Source organism: Calonectris borealis, chromosome 9 (assembly GCF_964195595.1).
Source record: "Calonectris borealis chromosome 9, bCalBor7.hap1.2, whole genome shotgun sequence".
Lineage (NCBI taxonomy): Eukaryota > Metazoa > Chordata > Aves > Procellariiformes > Procellariidae > Calonectris > Calonectris borealis.
Window position 1 is genome coordinate 13,026,552 of NC_134320.1, and position 20,284 is coordinate 13,046,835.

General features: G+C 36.7%; 1 protein-coding gene across 1 annotated transcript in view; it reads right to left on the reverse strand.

The window, feature by feature from the left end:
* Window positions 1-20,284, reverse strand: part of SLC9A9 (solute carrier family 9 member A9) — a 208,275-nt gene that overhangs the window by 114,018 nt on the left and 73,973 nt on the right. The window contains exons 7-9 of the mRNA XM_075158327.1: window positions 13,657-13,795; window positions 12,698-12,803; window positions 2,400-2,488 (exon numbers count right to left, since the gene is read on the reverse strand). Of these exons, the coding sequence (XP_075014428.1) occupies window positions 2,400-2,488; window positions 12,698-12,803; window positions 13,657-13,795 (334 nt within the window). The remainder of the gene's footprint in view (window positions 1-2,399; window positions 2,489-12,697; window positions 12,804-13,656; window positions 13,796-20,284) is intronic.

Genomic DNA, 20,284 nt, shown 5'->3' on the forward strand with positions numbered 1-20,284 from the left:
TTGCAGATGCTTGAAATCTAGTATTTCTCTTTCATGGAATGTAAAACAGTGATTGACTGGATAATAAAGGATACATGGGGACTAATAATTACATGGCATCTTTTAACAGGCATTCTTAATAGAGTTTCTTACATTCTCATTTAAGAATAGGTAAGTGTTTATTTTATATCAATATCTGAAGAAAATCATACTGGTCTTTTTTTTCTTATGTATTCTTTTAGAGCACATGATGAGGTATTATAAGGAATGCAGAACTTGGCATCATGGCCAGAAACACCACCTCTATCATTGTATACTGAATTTTACCATCAAGCTATGAAATTTTAACAGCTAGTAAAAAATGTAAAGAAAATTATGCAAAGCAGTAGAGAAAAAGCATTTGTTTAAAAACAGCTAACATAATTTCATAATCTGATTTACAGTTTTAAATCTAATTTCCATGTTTTTTGTTAGCTTTAGCTTCAGCCTTAACTCACTGTTTTGTCAGTGTGCATTACAGTTCACCAGTCCTTATTGAAAGATCTGTCATATTGTAACAAAAGAGAGAGACTACCTTGGAAGAATTCTATAAATGAACTGAAAAACCCTTGATTTTGGCCAGTAATGAGTAATAAAAATGACTTGGATTGGGAGCGAAGCCGTCTGTCTGAGCAACAATATTCATTTAAAATGCACTGAAGTCATATACAATTATGAGAATGCCACATGTATGGCTTAGTAGATTTTCTTGAAGAGAATTCTTAGGGGGAGAAAAAGAAAGAGGCGGTGCAGGTCTTGCTGAAACAGCTGCATATGAAAGAGTAATCTTTGGATTAGAAAATAAATTAGAAGAATTCAAAGGAATTTAACAACAATTTTTGAACCATATCATAAGGGAGACTGAGGATTAAGAGCTTATGGGGGAAGAGAAAAACTGAATAGAAAGGGTGCATAAAACTCATAGCTCCATAGAGAAACACATAATCCTTTTTCTGTGTGTGCAAGGGTACATTCAGTTTATTTTCACTATTTCGTTTTGCACTGTTGAATGGGAGGGAATGAAAGAGTAAACGTGAACAAAACCAGTATGCATTTAAACTAAATGTTAATTAATTCTGTAGTTGAAAACGTTCATATGTAATTAAAAATACCATGGCCTTTCTTTTTCTCTTTCTTTCTCTGAGGCTATGCACCACTAAATCATGCAGATGAATCCCTGAAAAACCCTTGTATTCAAATAGTAACAGTTATATGCAAGGGTAGTAATGGCTGAAGCAATTCAGTATTTCTGCAAAATAGAAACAATTCTATAGTAGATGTAAATGTTATTCCCTTACGATACAGTTATCAGAGAAAGGTTCTCTTCTCTGCTGGAATACTTTTTGAAAGCATAGCCTCTGCTGGTATGAAGAAATGCAATTGAGAAGACTTATCCTGTTCAATCGCTAACACTCTATTCTGGAAGTACTGACCAGAAACGTTTTTGTGATGTAAAATCTGAGAGAGTCTGACAGTGGAACTGATACTGTGGCCAGTATTTTTTCTATCAAACTGTTTTTGATAGAAAATTGGATTTTTGATTACATCGAGATGTGCAAGAAGCAATGAAATTTTCTACATAAAATTTCTAGTGCTTAAAACAGAGGAATTGAAAAAGGTACCAGAAAATTATAGTCTTGGACCATATGTTTACGTTTTGTTCTAGGAGATAGATTTTCTACAACCTGAGGTTCTTGGGATGTATGAGTCAACATTAAAAGGGAAGAAAACTGCATTTAAATGACTTCTCACAGGATCTAGGTAGTGGCAAGATAGTCTAAAATTACTCCTTGTGCTGAAAAGCATTTTGAACATTGCAATGCCATGCATCTAGTACTGAGAACAGCCTCAAGTTTTAAAAAATAATTATGATTGCACTAGTCACCTGTTCAAACAAAAAACAGATGACCAAATAACAATGGAAAAAAATCACTATCTTTCTAATTATGTCAGATTTTTAATGAGGCAGAAATGAAACAATGTCATTGCTGAAGTCTGTGGACCAGACTGCAGTTTATACAGTCCCCTTGCAAAAATCCACATGGATCCAATCTCTCAGACCACTTCTCGCTTATTTACCAGAGCTCTTTGATTTCCTTAACTTTGTAGCATTTTTGTGTGGAAGCTGGTGTAAACTGTTATCTCCTTACCCTTCATCTCCTCGACTGACATTTCAGGTCTCTTGGGAAGAACACATTCTTATATTTTTTGCTTATCCAGAGAATTGCTGCTGTTTTCCTGGCAAAATCTCCAGTCTTTCCCCTAATGAAAACATAAGCCTCTTCCTTTGCGTTAATGAAATCTTATCCAGCTATATTCCAGTACCTCTGTCTATCCTTACACCAGTTGAATACACAAAGTCAGTTATTTCCATGCCCTACCTGTTTAGTTCTCATTTTGGAATCTGGTGACAGATTGTTGTAGGTATAATGGGCCTGTGTGACTCCACAGAAAAGGACTGCAACAATACCTGAAATTCAAAGAAAAACCAGAGTTAGCTGCTTCTATTTTCTTACTTAGGTTTGTCAAAGTGCTGTATAAAAAAAGCTAATTAGATTGTTAACAGCATTTCATAACAAAAGAACTTTAAGATAGGTTTTATAAGAACATCTTTCAAACAGATTAGAATTATTTTCTTTGCTAAAAATCATGAAGGTCTAGAATCTTCTACTTGGTCCATCCCACATTCATAGCATTTCCCCTGCTGTGTATTTGGCCCAAAACTGTAGAAGATTTGTTTGAATTAATACATGGTAACATCTGACCATAATCTGACTGACAGGCAATACTAACATAATCATAATATGAAGGACTTCAGATTATTTGAAAATTTTGGCAGAGACTGAATAGGAAAAGAAAAAATAATTTTATTACATTTAAATGGTTTGAGAGTTGTACTGAATGACTGCAGCAGGGGAAAGTAATTTCAATCTGTGCCTGATTGTTAGCCTTATGATAAGTGTAACAATGAGCGTGTAACAATGTGCAAGGTGGACAACAACATATTGCTTAAAGATGATGCTCTAGCAGGTGCAAGCTGCATTGCCCAGAATGACTAGGTCAATGTCTGTAGCCAAGTGGCAGCAATTACACTTCCCAGTCTGTGAAAGGTCTTCAGGAGTAGGGCAGCAGGTCTGTCAGGAATAATAACAAATTTGTATGATAGCGATACTTATTTTTTAATACTTCCTCCCTGGCCCCAGTCCTAACTCACTAGAATCATTGAGTAATGTCACTGTAATGCAGTATTATAATTAAGTAGCTGATAAGATTGTAACTGCAATATCCTGTCAGCTCTGACACAGATAAGGTAGAAGGAACCCACACAAGGAGAAAATAGAAAACCAAAAATAAATGTCCACCAGTAACCATATGTAAATGCCCATGGAGGAAGAAAGCTTTGTGCTTTTCTTAAACTTGGGTCATGTCTACGTAGATAATTATTTATGCAACAGCTCAGGGCTTGTTCATGTCCATTCCAATCATCATTCCCCTGAAAACCTCCACACATGTTTCCTGAAGCATGTGGAGCATGCAAGTTCTGCTCGGTTTCTAGATGCACATCACATGAGCAACAACTGGTTTTGCACAAAGCCAGCCTGCAGTGTGATCACTGCACGCCTGTGATCTCCGAGGCTCACATACAGGCAGTTTTCCACCATCCACCCCACAGTGCTTTGGTTCTTGTGCCTTTCAGCCCTTCTACCCGCTGTCTCCTGTCTAAGAGCTACAACATGCCCTCATTAGCATTTCAGTTCTGCTTCCTCATGGGCTGCTCTGCAAATCGTTAGGTATTTTTTAGCTCATAGGCTGCTGACATACTGAAATAACACTGATGAATCCAAGGAAACACACTGAGGCAACAAAGCAAGCAAAAAGATACCTGTCCAGGTTTAGGCAATATCCATCCTTGCACTGTGGCTATGCAGCAGATTTCTAGGCATTTATTGGGTTAAATTAGCATGAACTGAAACATATAAGCCAGTTCTACTGGAAGGAAAATAATCCCAGTCTGTGCCTTCAGTCCTGGACTTGAAACTGGATAAGGCTTCCTCCAGCTTCTCCAGGATGGTGACTCTCCTGAATTTACAAAGGCCAGCAAGAAGAGGCTCAGTAAGGGGGCAGAATCTACAGTGCTGCAGGCTTTAGCACAGCAAACCCAATATAAAACAATCTGCTACTTCAAAAGGATTAGAAGCAGGCCAGGCTTCACACAGTCACAGGAAAAAACGTATGGTAATGTACTGAACAAGTGTCAGGTGAAAGTGCTGGTGCCTCGATAGGTTCTTTAGTAGGCTTATCCAAACCTCAAATGTTTGGATTTTATTAGCAAGGGGGCCCTGGAGGTAGGTGAAATATTCTCCTCCCCTAAAGCAAGGTAAGGAAATAAGGAAACACGGAGAAGTAAAAATTTAGACAATGCTGAAACTATTTCCTTTGCAGTCTGTGTGGGAACAGCACATTGCCACATACCAGTTAAAGTAATTATTACCTTACCACGTCTTTCTCAAGTTTCTGACTCTCTTTGGATTGCTAACCGTGAAAATATAGTCCAACAAAATCCAACTTTCTTTACTTGCAAGCCTCTCTTGTTTCTGGGAAGAACTGAGGCATGGCATTAATATGCCTTTGATGGAAGAAAAATGCATGGAGTAAAAAATTCTGAGATTAATTTGGCACAAGGGATAACTGCCATCAGAAAGAAAATGAGAAAGCAAATCTTCTTTTCCCACAAACCACTGTGGACATTTTCTTTGCTTCTGGGTTCTCTTTATGTTGTAAATTTACCTGTACTTTTACAGAACACAGTCTCTGCAGCCAAGGGAAATTCCGCTGAGCTTTAGCTGCTGTGTCTTTGTTTTTTAATACTTACTTTCTTATGTCTGTTTTGATATTTATTTTTGCCTAACTACACTATGACTTTTATTTGCAGTAAATAATGTGGGTATTAGTGAGATCGTCACTGCCTAAATACATTCCAAGAAGTTCATGTTTTTGTGAGGTCTAATTGCTCTCTTAAATGAGTCCAAGTCTTTTTTCTCAGTAACTGTATTTGATTGTGCAGAACTGATCTGGGGAGTTTAAAAATTCTCAAGGCATTAATAGTATGCAATGGGATGCAATACAATGAAATTTCAGTTTAAAAATATAGCCAATCAGTAATGTTGCTAAGTACCACTAGCTCCAGGCTCAGTATCAGAAATGGAGATAAGAGTTTCTGATTCACTTTCTTCTACATGAATCGTCATCATGCCAAGTCTTGCATTTTTAAAATTGACTATTAAATTCAACTATGATTATAAAATGTTTTTTGACTGCTAAGAAACTGTTAATTATGGGTAGTGAGAGAACTGAGAGAGTGACGTGAGGAATAAAATGGCATAAATCTGATTTTACAATAGGAATAAATGATCTGAACCATGCAATTATGCAAGTGCAGAAACCAGATACCCTGTTTCCAGGGAAGACTCGGGGAATGCAGTGGAATATTTCAATTGCTACAACTGAAGGCTTAATATGTACCAGCCAGGCCTCTTGCAATGAATGCTTAATTAAAAAGCTTGGAGAGAATTGTTTGTAATGCATTTCCATAAAAATTATTACTTAAGAGTAATGACTAATTACATGTTAATGCAACTACAAAGGAAAGAGAAGTACCTAAAAAGGCAAACACAGAGCTTTTTAGTTAGAAGGAAAAAGCAATCTGGATTTCTTTGTGAGACTATTAAAGCTGGATTTTGAAGTTAGCTGGGTAGCAAAATACTGTATGAACTGTGCATGGCACATAAATTAGGTTGTTAAATTTTTGCAGGCTTTCTTTCACAGAGAAACAGATAAGACCAAATATGATAATATTGGAATTGTAAACAGAAAGTATTTATTAGATGCAGGGAGACAGATAAAACCAGATGGTCCTTTTACCAGCACTTAGTGCTCAGTGCTTTATTTTCGGGGTGTTGGAGACTCAGCTTCCTTTTTCAGGGCTGTTATATTGTTTCATTTTCAAGTGGCAAATTTACCAGTTACTGAGATACTTAGTACTACAATTGCTGAACAAAATGCTAACCTAAAGTAAATGGAATGTTTTGAGTTGAAATGGGCGATCAGTTGTTAAGTGCAATACAGCTGCTTGTGTCTATAAATAAAGTTACTGAAATTTTTCACTTAATATAAAAAATGAGAAACCTCACAGTAAAATGTTGATAGTCACTAGTAAAGTTTCAGCTGCAGCTCAACCTCTTTGAAGAGGTTTTATTAGAAATAAAAGCCTACCATTTTATTTGATTTTTTAGCTCCTTATAACAGAGAAATAGTGGTCGCTTGTTAGCTGCTTATACAATTAGAGGACTTATTCTTACATTAGTTTTGCTAAATACTTGTAGTTGAAATCATTGCTAGGACAAAAGCTAGTAATAGCAAAAGATAATATAGGATAAAGGAGTAACTTGTATCTTCAAAAATATTTTGCTGACAGTGTGAAAATTAACATGATAGCATATTAATTTATGAGTGTTAATCTAAAAATAATTCCTATATTGTCACTGAGAGACAAAATCTGTTTTTGGATCATTTCACAAATAGGCAAAAGGAAACGTACCCTCGCTTTTTGATACCTGGTGCTAAGAGAAAAACTGGAAAAAAGTCTGTCTTTTGTCAGAGAAGGGCAGCATGCATAGTGACCTTTTAATGCAAATCTGGAAGTGACTGGCCACAATTTAAACTTCATTTGCTAATCTGAGACAATAAAACTGACATTATGTTTCCAGCTGTCAGGTCTTTTAGTGGTAAAAAACGGGATTTAGAAAAAAAAAAAAACCCAAACCTCTTCCTTCTGGGGAAACAAGAGAATGGATAAAATGTATAACTTCATTTGAAAAGATCTATAGGTAAATGACCAGTTTTCATGCCAACTTTGAAGCATTCCAGACCTTCAGGGATGCCTCTCTAATGATGCACAACGTACTGCAAATCCCACAGTACAACAAGCAACAGGAACTGGTCTTTCAGCAAAGGCAGTGAAATGTGGGGAAAAGAGAACAATGAGAACTGGGTAATAGAGCAATTATTTAAATAAGATAACATTTACTTTGGAGTCTTATTTATGCCAGAATATCTCCACAGCGCCTACTGGGCACATCCCAGTGCAGACTGAATGTGTGAGTGGCAGGAAATGAGGCACTGTCTTCTGCATCAAATTGTTGCAGTAATAAGGCTATAAAACCAGTAGCAACAATATCCCTATTCAGTCTGTTTTCACTGAGGGTGTGAAGCGTGACTAATCATTTTTTTGATACTGAAGCAAAGATTCAAGGCTTCTTTCACCAGACCTGCACCAAAATGCAGAACCAAAGCTGGTGCTTTGTTCATGAAGCTTTCATCTCTAGAGTTGTTTGAGGTTGATTTTATGTTGAAGTGACAGAGAGCAACAAAAGACACAGCTGAGGGAATTTTTTAGGCCCTTATCTGAGGAATCATTGGTATTGCACCTGGCTGCTTCAAGTGAGACCTGAGCTTCAGTGTTGTACTTTTGTAACCCCAAATGAATTGCTGCATTCAATTTAGATTGGAACTCCTATGGTGAGACACACCAGGTTTTATTCTAGACACGCTAAGAGCGCTTACCCTGTTTATCCTGAACCTATTCACTAGCAGTAAGACTCCACTATCCTCATTTTATGCAACTGATCATCGATTTCAGCCCAATGCCATGCTAGAATATGTACTTTTCTCTAAAAACAAACACCTTTCTCTTCTTCCCTTACTGTCTTAAAAGGCTATACCTACAACAGGACCTAAGTTAGCCAGACCCAAGCACTGACTAAAGTGTGTGCATAGTCTGGTCAAGTGATGTTGTTGAAAGCGCAAATGGGATAACTGAAACTGCACAGAGTATTGGATCTAGCTTGTATGTCAGCAAAGTATGTCTAGAGCATCCTCCAAAGTACAGGATCCACCTGACATTCCTCATCTTAGAATACCACATAGATATCCAGAGCAAGTAATAGATGAGTGATTTGTGGCAAACTTGCCCAAACTGTCATCTGTCTCTGCACAGCAGTGCAAATGCCATCTTCTTATCTATAAAGAGCCTGCTTTCCTAGTTAGACCCAAATTTCATCCTTTCCTCCTAGGAATGGCAGAACTACAGCTTAAGAGAAGTGAGGTCTGTTTCCTTCTGATCTAGAAGCCAAGCTATCCCCTCTCCCTCGTTACTGGGAGAAGTTTACCTACTTCTCTGCACGACACAACATGGCACATTACTTACGAATAAAGGAAAGAAAACCATGAAGTTCAGAACTTAAGGCCCAGAATAACTTCCTTTTATGGAATAATGTCAGCCCAGTGAACTAAAGCCAATCAGGTACCACCCTCCATTGTGCTCACAGTGCTCAGAACTGCAGACAGAAATGTTTTGATAGATCCCTTCTGAGAGTGACACAAGAAGAAGAACTGGTCACAACATTTTAAAAAAATCCAGTGAGGTAGATGATGGATGCAAGACAGCCCCTGAATAAGATGGCAGGTGTCAGACATATCACGAAATGTTCAGAAAAGAATTGCTGAGGATGAGAAAACATCAGTAATTTATTATCACAAGCTATTCCCTTTGTAATGGTCAAAAACCAATCAATTTGGGCTGGGCTTTGAAAAACAGTAAAGGAACAAAGATGATCCCCTCCGTTATAAAAGATGATGCCATTCCTAGGAGGAAAGGATGAAATTTGGGTCTAATTAGGAAAGCAGGCTCTTCATAGATAAGAAGATGGCATTTGCACTGCTGTGCAGAGACAGATGACAACTGGGCAAGTTTGCCACATTTTTTCCTTCGAGACCTATTGTCTTTCTTAGCTTGATAGCACAGGTCTTTGGCATGTAAAATCAGAGGCGGTTGCCCGTAACTTTGATGCTTTTACACTGATAAATTCTATGTGACTTTGAAGTATGCATTAATTGAATACATAAATGCAAATAAATTCACATACACATATTTGAGTGCATTTTTGCAGGTATATTAATCTCTTTTTATTTGAATATCTACTTAGTTCAAACAGCTGTAGATAGAGAGGTTCTAACTGAGGTGAACATTAAATGCCCATGTACATCATGGAATCTTTCACAGACTAATGACTGACTGATCAGTTAAAAATTAGCAAATTTTGTTAATTATAAGGCAAGAGAGCAAGCAATTAATAAAACGCGAGATGTACTTTCTTCATTTATTTTGCCAAGTGTTTAATTTAAATTACTTATGATTTTTTTCATAGCCTACTAGTAAATATTCCGTAATGAAGTTTGAAAATGAAAGCAACTATATTAACACTGACCTTACTATAGTACTCTCTTATTACAACTTTGCTCAGCAGTCAGGAATGATATACTTCAGGGCAAATCAGAAAGTGCACACAAATTAGATTCTACTGTGTAAGAATCAATTTATCATGCGTTTGTCACAGCTTGATGATATAGCTATAAGATTAATAGCCATAACATTAATTTATAATTTACAGTTATCAGTACAACAATAATTGTGTAGTCATCCCAGATTCTTATTTTGATTTGCTGGTTTGATCACATCCATTTTTCAACCAGGGTCAGGCCTATATATTGTGTGTTATATGTCATGGGATATCTTGAGGTAGAGGAATAAAATATTTTGTAAAATGTTGACCTGTACTACTCTCCATTCACATTTTATTTAAAAAATATGCAAGTAAAACAAGTGAGCTGTACCAGTGTGGCCCGTTATTTATAAATTATGACATACTTCAATATTAGACTTCAAAAGGCTCTTAGTGATTGAGGAACTAGTGTGGAAAGGATTATAAGAATGAAATTATTTTGCAATTACATTACTTAATAGCTACAGGGAAATACTGATGTCTAGTATTAATCCTCTGAAGTTCACTTAGAAAGAATGAACAGAGGAAACACAATATCCAAGGAAAATGAAGACGAATATAGGCGTAAACGTACAATGGATCGAGTTAATTTTTGAAGCAAGTCTACTGAAGTCAAAGACTTCAAACTAGGAATTTAATTCATTGAATGGAGTGGTCCAGCAGTGTCATTACATGGTTACGATGCTCTCTTCATTCTAATGATGCTTTTGAGGATAGACACATTTGACTGTAAAAAACAGATGATGTATGCGTTAAGTAAGACAAAGGGCAAAGCAAGTAAGCTGGGAAAGACTGGAAATGATAGAATATGGATTAAGAGCTGATTGTCTTCTGAAGGATGACTGGCTTTCCCCTGGGCTCCCCGTGCCTTCTGCAACAGGTGCTTCGTGCATAACACACCTGTGTGGGAGACTGCACGCCATAACTGTATTTTACACAGATTTCCTTAGCATGGGTATGAGAAATCAGAGCCACCTCTGAAATCTATATCTCCAACAGAACCTAAGTCAGCTGAAAATTTCTTAACCAATACAGTAATTCTCCTGCTGAACTGGAAGTTTAAAGTCATATTATGAAAGGAAGGGAGTTGGAGCTATTTCAGATGAGACTGAGAGAAGATGAAAGCAACATCAAAACTGGTTAAACCAGACAACTAAAAATATCCACTCCAAAGTGTAATGTTAGCACAGTACTAATAAAGTCAATGCATTTACAAAACACAGGTTTGAACTTCTGAAGCTACAAGAAAAGCTCCATGAGTTTTTTCCATCCTAACAGCTTCTGACAAAAGCCTTTCACAGAAACTAAATGACAAAGACTCAACTGACAAAACTTTCAAGATTAAACTTTGCCTTCTCCCAACAGTGTGATTAAACGATTTCCATCTGAAACTCAGAACACACCCATGAAAAAAAGGCTAGTGACAGACCTAAAAGGGCTTGGTACGTTTTCCTTGGAATTTGTGTGTTGGCAGAGCAATTCTCTTTTATATGCCTATATCAATTCCTTTATTGATAAGAAATAGCTAAATTGCCCAACAATTTTCTATTTTTTCCCCTAAATTGGAACTTTACTTTGATTCCACTTTTTTTCTCTGGGTCTCCCTCTTCATTTAAAATTCCTTACTATGGCTACCGTAAAAACCATCTGTGGTGTTCAATAATTAAGTCTCTTATTTCAGATATTTTATATATTGTAAAAGAAAAGAGAAATGAAACACTCGTCAGAGTGACTACCAGGAGAGACTGTGCTGTCTGTCATCACATTTGCAGTATGCAAAAAAGACATGCCAATTTTTTTTTTGTCTGGACATACAGTCTCTTCCTATGCCCAAGAAATGGAAATTACCTTTGGTGCAGCACCTGAGGCTTTGAAAGATATTAGTGTTTTCCTTACAAATCCACTTTTTAGGTATAATGTATAACTTATCAGTTGTGCATTTGCATCCTTGTTCTCAGCTAGGAATGTATTTTAAAACAGTCTTTCCTTGGAATTCATTGCATTAGGAAATCATTACCTCCAGTAGGAGGCAAGTGATTAACAATCATCCTTCTTTGCTCCTACATTTGTATGTAGTCATCATGTCACATTTTTAAGAGCTGTTAAACATAAAGACACAAAATGGACTTTTATTCCAGCTGGTATCCAATTTTCTCCATGTAATGGAATACCATTCTTTTGTTCAGTTCATGTGCCCCTTTTTTTATTAATTGGCCTGAAGATTTTGGCAGTATGGAGGATGCAAAATTGTATATTTAATAAGGCAAAGATGTGAGAAGATGCAGGTGTTAATAATATTCTGAAATAGTTTGATTGTGTGGCTAATATTGAAAAAGTAACATGCTGGCTCCATAAAGTCAGTAGAAATATAACTGTTGACTTCAAAAGGCTTTGAACAATTTTGCAAACAAAACAGTGGGCTGCATTAACACTGCATTAAGCAGTTTTCTTTCCCTGATGTTAATTAGAGCACTAGATTTCAGAGGTGACAGCATCAAGAACATTAAAACGATCGGGCTCTTACAAACTTTGTTTTCAAATCACAATATACAATAGGTTGCTGTCTAGGAAATAAAATGGTATATCCATTTACAGTTTTTGCCTAAACTTCTGTGGACTCTTTACATTGTAAAAAGCAGTCCCTGAGTATGTACTTGACTGTGATTGCACAATTTCTTTCCAGTGTTAAGGAAAAAACAGTCAGATTACATGTCTTTGTACCTGTCACTGGGACATGACTGTACCTCTCCTGTTGCAAAAGGTGTTTACGGAGGTGCGCTGAACAAGATGAATTATTTTTTTTTTAAATCCAGAGGTGGCTGCAACCCACTGGCAATGCTGAGGATGTCCCTGTCCTCTGTTTAGTCACTGATAGTTGGGAAAAAGGAGGAGGGACCAGGACATGCAGTGCATGCAGAGGAGCACACAGTCTCTGACAGTCACATAGCACTGTATATTTGCTTCCTCACACTTACTGTCATCTTTGGTCCTATAGCTGGGCAGAAAATAGTGGGATTAATAGTGGTACTAATAGGGATGGGACAATGTAAGGAAGGTAGGGAAGAAAGACTGAGGACTTTAGCCTGATCTAATAAGTCTTTGTCTGGAAGAACTATTCAATGTCTCCACAGATATATTCTTGAAGATGAAAGCATCTCCAACATAGCAACTGGCTTTTAAAAGCTTTCTATATGATGCCATGCCCAAAATAAACATGCCATTTTCCCACACAAGAGGCATATTATAAAACTGCTTTCATTCAATAATGCAACACTTACCTGTAAGACCAGCGGCTTCTGCTGATAAGAAGGCACTCCAGGATAGGAGAAAAAACAGACCTGTCTCCAACATAGGGAACTCACACAGCTTTGTAAATTTTGTCAAGTGCTAAAAGATTACTAAGGAAAAATAAAAAAACGACTGTTTTGTAAGCTAAAATTGCCCCCAACCTGATAAAGGATGAAAGAAGGCAAGCTCCCCCACCATACTCATCTATACAAGTTGAATTCAGGAAAAACTGCACAGCTTCTAAATTATCTCAAACAAAGAGGAAAACCCAGCACAGGTTTTGAACAGGTGAATTCTACAAGTTGGCTATTTCAAGTACTTTTGTGGTTTTTGAACTAATGCCTAATTGGTTGCATTATATATTCTTTTCCCAGAAAAAGGGAAAAGAAAGTAATTTTGTCCAGTTTCGTAAACAAACCAGCATTTGTTTACATTTGCATCAATGCAAGAAAGATGAAAATCGCTGCTCTTTCTACGATAGTAGTTTACATGAAGAACTGTAAAACACAAGAAAAAACACAGGCCACAGATATATCTTTTACTTCTAGTTTAGGTAAAGTGACTGACTTGATTTGTAGTCTAGTATTTGCCTCTTGTATTTTTGTATAATTACTGCTAGTCTGTAGTTCATAAATAAGTTGCTGTAGTTCATAAATTCATGTTTTAACCTCAAAATACCTCAAAACCCTTTCCTAAAAATGTAGTTATTTACAAATAGTAAAATAAAGGCCAGACTCTTGCCAAATGTTAAAAAGAAATTTGCATATTAAGTTCTTTGTGGATTCTGACAAGTGAAATTTTCTGTCAATTTATGATTTGACTGTTTGTTTGCAAATTCTTGAATCAACAGTGAAAAGGTTCGGGCTCAAACTAAAGTCAGTCTCAGATACCAGACTTTTTTTCCAACATATATAGATTTTTCTCCCTGAAAACAAACCAAAAAGGATATTAAAGCTGTGACAACAGCATAAGAGGATCCCATGGCAAATGATCCAGCAAAGATCCCCAGGAAATTTCCCACTGACTGAAAGAAAGCAGCAGCATCAAACGCATTAGGATTCTCCTTAGGACTGTAAATGGATATAGAGCTGAAAAGAAAACAAAGCGATGGGGAAGAGGGAGAGAAAAAGGAATAATGAATTCAATCACATTGTTATGATATTGGAATCAATAATTGAAAATGGACATTTTTAGGGACTCAAAACGCAAAACAAGGCTTCTCTGGGCTGATAGCAGATGGGAGACCAAAGCAGATGGAGATGGGGTAGGAAACAGTTTATTTTCAAGGTATCATACTGGAAATCAATAGTCTACTGCCAGTCAGTAAACATTTTTATACTAGAAGTGCCATAAAGAATATTGTTTCCAGGTGAACTAAACATTAAAAGGTGGTAGGTGTATAAGAAAACTGCAGGGAAGATAGATAACTTTGAATTATTTATTGGCCATATGTCTTCAGACCAGTTATATATTCACAAATATTCTTGATAAAAAGTGCAGCTTTATTGCTGGGGCTCAAATGGGTGACACAAATCACAGCAGGTATCAAATTTGCAGCAGCAATCTTGTCATAAACCACCTAGTAGTTCCCTTCTTGGTGTAACCCTTCATAAATAGAGCTGAAAGCATATCAAGAGCTCAACAATAGGAAACCTTGTGGACAGAATGAATGTTGTCCCACAGAAAGAAGCTGCTGCAGTTGTCAAAGGTCATCTCCTATACCCCCCCCCCCCGAGTACAGCCATCAAGAATATTCTTGAATGGGAAATGATGCCACCAAAGGGAAGGGCGTGCGCTAAAGCATTTTTGAGAATTTCAGGGTTGTTATTTGCTACTAGTCAGTTACTGGCCAGAACACTAGTAACACCAAGTATGTATGCCCTTTTTTCTTGTTGAAACGTTAAATTTAACAGATACAAAATAGCCCTAAGCCTCCCAAACACTAATTAAGCAACATTTTAGATCTCTGTCGTTCTGTTGCTTTCAGCACTGTAGGTCTTTTATGTTCATTGTCAAAGAAAATGTACTGAGCTTGGCATTGGATTCCAGAAAGCAGCTTGGATTGCTGGAAAATGATTGGTATTTTAAGCATTAAAAATTTAGATTTTTAAAATGTTTTGAATATTTTAAGCTCTTGTATATTAAGAACATGATCCCTGCAGTCTGATGTCTTCCATCTGGAGATGAGGTTTAGAGATGAAGCTCCGTATGGAGGATTTTCTAAACAGTTGCATTCATTTAGGAATCTCCAAATAACATGAAGACATGTGAAAATAGATCTCATGCTTTCAGTCTGTAAAAAAGGCACAAGGATTCCAAAGGCATACGGTGGAGCACCACTAAATATGAGTGGTGAAAACTTATCCACTACAACAGAAATTACTAAGCACCAAAATCTGATATCTCCAGTTATGCTGATTAGCACCACCACAAAACTAGTGAGATGATTTGTGGCAGAAAGTGCTATTAATAAAAGTACACAAAATATTGTTCCCAGAGGAAATGCTAATGACAACATGTTGCTATCTGGATTTTCAGTCCTCTTTCAACTGTGACTCTCTTAGACTAGGGGTCAGTTATAATTCTTTGCTTCTCTTGCCTTCAGATGATTCTTTAAATGTTTGTTATCTCTGGCCCACTCAAAATTTATTGTTTTAGACCACATATGAAATAAAGAACTATATTAAGCCATAGATACATTCTCTAAACTGACGAAATAGTTCTATGAAAGGAAATCCTATCAGCTGTGATACTTTACATTTATAGTCTAATTTACTAAGTGTATTTTGTATACTTAGGGAGGGCTTTGGGTTAGTTAGTTAGTTAGTTAAAGTTGGGACTATTTCGTAGTGTAACCGGAACTGTTAGATCTAAAACTTTTAGGCATGTCTTGTAGCAAAGCAGCCACTTGGTTCTCTGATATTTGCCCCAAATAAATACACAGAGACTGCAGCTGAGTTCTGTATTGCTTAGTGAATTATAAATCAGGAAATGATCTTTTGTGCCACTGGTGCTGCTGCAAGCACTGAGTGGTGAATTCGGAGAGCTCAAGCTGACTACACCCCAAAATCAAGGAAAATCGTTCTATTATATTGATGGGCTCTGCCAATGGAAAGGATGTTCAGTAATAAAAAGTAAAACAAAAAATTTTTGACATGGAGTGAAAGTTTAGTAGTCAAATGTAAGCTATAGCCATTAACTGACTTTTTATTAAGTATGTTAACCTTAAGGCAGGAAAAGTTGACTTTGTTAGACCGGTTAGGGTTCCAGTTTGCCCTCCAATTCACCGACAGCTTTCAGGTGTAAAGAAAACTAGAAGAAAGCATCCTATTCTTAATGTAGTTATTTCAGGAACAAATGTGGAGTGACTCATTCTCACTAGGAAATTTTTCTACTCAATATGCCCCTCAAACCCCATGATTTTTTAAAAGCACCATAACACAACATATGCTCATTATGCTAACTGTAGTTTCTGGTCTAAATCTTTCCAGAACTTGGGTTTCCTTGCAGCTCAGAGAGTATTTAGTTTTGTTTTTAATTTTGCATATTCTCTACTAGAGCTATTATTTCTTCTTCTGAATATAGAATCATAAAATCATTAAGGTTGGAAAAGACCTCTAAGATCATCGAGTCCAACCGTCAACCCAACACACCATGCCCACTACACCATGTCCCTAAGGGCCTCAATAGAATCATAGCATCATTAAGATATGTTTCTTCTTTGACACTAACTTTTAACCCTTTCAAGCATCTAAAATACATACTAATTCACCTGACAATTTTTCTATATAGGCTGTATTTCAACAGAACAGGATTTTATCCTGTTTCTTTCAGTACTTCCTGCCAAGCCAATTATTTGACCTAAAAAAAAAATTGCAAGGTTTAACACTGGAGAGAACCACAATTAAACCAACAGCACCTCTACTCTTCTTCCTTTTCCTCAGAGAACAATTCAAGGAACATGCTGGCATGACTTGCAATTTCTGCTATCTGCTCTCTGTGCCTGATACAAAAGGAGTTGATCACAGTTCATTAACAAGCAGTGCATGAAAGTTGGATACTAAATTTGAAACTGTGTTAGTTTTTAGAGGCTTTCTAATTGTTGAACCAGTATAAGAAAAAAATGGGCTTATTTCTGTAAATTTGTATCAGAGGTGGATTAAGCAAATCCTGAAAATAAATGCAGTAGAAAACTGTTTTCAGAGACTGATAAATGAACAGAACTAATGGCAAGATATGCTTTATCTACCACCCATAATGAGATAGAGTGCAGGCATAGGAATAAAAAATATTTGTTGGGTCCTCACTGAATGCTTGATAAACACATCTCACAAACACCTGCCCTGGTCCCTACTATCTATCTGTATGTAAGTTTGGTAACCTCTGCCTCGCCTTCAGGTTGGAGTTAAGAATAATACTTAGCTTCCTTGCTGGTTCTTGTAAGGATTAGCCAGCACTTTCTATATTAGAAAACTATTTAACAGATTCCTTTTTCTTTCTAGTTCTTCTGTGCTTCCTTGCCCAAATAACAATAGACAGGGTCAAGTGCTTTCACAGCTTTCAAAAAGGAAATATAGGCAATATTTATTTATACAATAAATTGCAAGTTAGAATGGTAGCTTTTGCTTGAAACAGAAAGAAGGATTAACAGTTTGTGCCAGTTGTATCACACTGATCATTCCGCTTCTTCCCTCCCCTCATCTGTTAAGGTCATTTTAGCATGAAAGCTCAGCATGACGAAGAATGTTTCTTTCTAGGGACTTATATGGGGATATAATACTAAAGGTCTTCATGACAAGTAGAGATGCTATAGCAATAGAAAGAGTACAGTCACGTTTCCAGGTACATCTTAATTGATTACTTTTTACATCTTCAGTTATTCTTAAGGAAAATCTTATTTATTCATAAGATCCTTTTCTTCCTGTAAGTTTTCCCAGCCTGTGAATGTAGCACAGTATATTTTCCTTTTAAAAAAAATTTAAAGCACTTAGGATTAGAGCAAAGATTTTTCAGTAAGTCATGGAAGTTTTTTGAGGAAAAATCTGTAGTTGAGGTTAAATCTTGTATCCCACCTTTTGTTCCTGTCAAGGCCCGATGTGCCTAGCGCTAGTGTGGCAGCATCAAATAAAGAGATGTTAATTAGTTGTAAATAACGGAACAGCACAAAGATCCTTGGTTTTGATATAAGCCAAAGTGATGCAACACATGTATCAGATGAATTTTAGAAAAAGGCAATATGCTGAAGAAAATACACTCAAGCATCAGAAGGAAAATGTGTGCAAACAGCAGAAAATTTCTAATAGAATGATGTGGAATCAATAATTAGAAATAACCAGCAAACAAACAGTTTTATTCCTTTCTTCCTCCTTCTGTCTGTTTGACCAACATGAAAACAGTGTATTAGCTGTGGAGAGGAAGATTTCTTTCCACTTGCTAAGTCAAAGGGCTTCCTCTTGCCCAGTGGCCTCCTTCCTATTTGCTGCATTATCATGTGCCACATAATACTGCACAGAAGAGAATCAGGAACAATCTAAAAAAAAAAAAAAGTCATACCTGAAAATACAAGAAGGTCAGATATTCCTTAAAATACCTTCATTGAATGAAGTGGGATCTCCCTTAGGTGATAAATAATTATAGAACCACATGGTGATTTCATCAGCTGCTAATTAAGAAAAATAAAACAGGCCAGAAAAAAAAAATTATTATAGGTTGTTTTTAAGAGGGAAAGAAGGTTATTTTTTCCTGACATTATACTTATACAGAAAAAGGTAGGTCACTATACTGTGCTAGAAAACTTGGAGCTTTCAGAGAAGTGGATTGAACTGAACAATTTCTGTTCCCACACTACTTTTTAACTATATAGTTTTCCTAGAAGTGTTGGAAGAAAGCCGAAAAGACAGAACTGTAATTTTCCCTCAATGTAAGTGTTTGAACTAGAAGCTAGATGTGAAAGCGCATGCATAGCACCAGACACCTACACCTTCCCTTGGCAAGTTTTAGGTTGGTAAAGCCTTCCAGGCTTCCTCATAAAATAGCTCTTCACACAGTAATAGTAAGTAGATGAACTATGAAAATGAAAACAAATGAGATAAGATTGGGATGTGAGTATGCTAAGCCAAAAAAAGCACATATGAAGCAGAGAAGGTTTGCAGACAATTAAGGGAGAGCAAAGAGACACACCAGTTCAGGAATGACTAGCAAAAGCAGCCAATTGTAACAGTAGTTTGAGGCAAATACACAGAGATCCTCTAGATGAAAATTTCCAACAACAAACAAACTTACTGTATTTTTCAGACGTGTTTAAAACAGTGATCAGCAAGCAACACAAAAGCACAGAAGGTGCATTAAAAGAACACAGATGAGTCTTCTGTACATCCTTCTGTATAAAGAAATCTGTCTCCCTGGAATTTATTCCTGACAATATTTGCAAATGTTTAGAGAATTAAGGCTCCAGAAACACAGAAATATACATATTAAGCTTTCTGTTTATACGTGTGTAAGGATGGCGCAAAAAAAAAAAAGTTACTGGTGGCTGAGTTACTGCTCAAGTGGCTAGCATTTGAACCTTTGTTTTTCTGGATACCTAAAACTTTATTCTTCTCGGCAATACATCACACCATGGTTTTTATTCCACTCACAACCTGGTTTCAGCACACTGCTAGTAGTGCTATTGGTTTTAGTTCTAGATAAAGGTCTAGCAGTTATTTTGGAAACTATCTTCTAGCTGGGATTACGCTCTGTTCTTTTTTCTCTGTGTCATGGCATATTTGCTTCCTCTCTTTTGTGTCCTTACCTTTGTTCCTTTCTAGGCTTTTCCAGACTTTATGAACTACTATAGTACATTTTATTTTGTTTACTTTAAACGAAACTAACGCTTACTGTTGTTGTATATAAGGCCTTTACTGTTTACGGAAACCTTTCTCAAAATGGATTTGTTATCAGTTCCAAAGTGGCTAGCTGATGGCAGATGTCAAAGCACCAGCCATACTGGAAAAGCAAAGCTGTCACAGACTTTATGAAAAATGTAAGTTTTCCCATTTATGAGGAAAAGCAACATCTGCATGAAAATAAAAAAGGAATTCAGGCTCTTTGCTAGATTTTCACTTGATATAAAATATCATAGGCTACTTCTACAGATAGACTTAGGCTCCTTTTTAGATGACTCAAAGCATCCTCAGACCTGATGTAACTGGACAGCTTACTAAGTTTGTCAGCGGTATTACAAAGCAGCTGCAGAATTTGAGTGACTGTGTCCCTTAACTTGGGAAGTCAGAAATCAGCTTAGCTCGTCAGGAGTCATTTTTGGCAGCTAATGATAAACATTTTCCACACTGGTAACTATTTCAGTTTTCTTCTGTGTTCAGGCTTGAGCTGATACACAGCAGTAGCTTGCAGTACAGCCAGAGAAAATAATGAGTAGTTTGTGTTATTCCAGGTAGACTTTCCCTAATGTAGATCTTGGTTCTCACCTATCCTGAAACAACAGGAACTCAGAAAATCTGTCATTCTCCCTCCTTCTCCTCTGCCTGCCTAGCCATTACCCTTAGGAAGCCTGCTCTACCTCCTTAGGGAGCCTT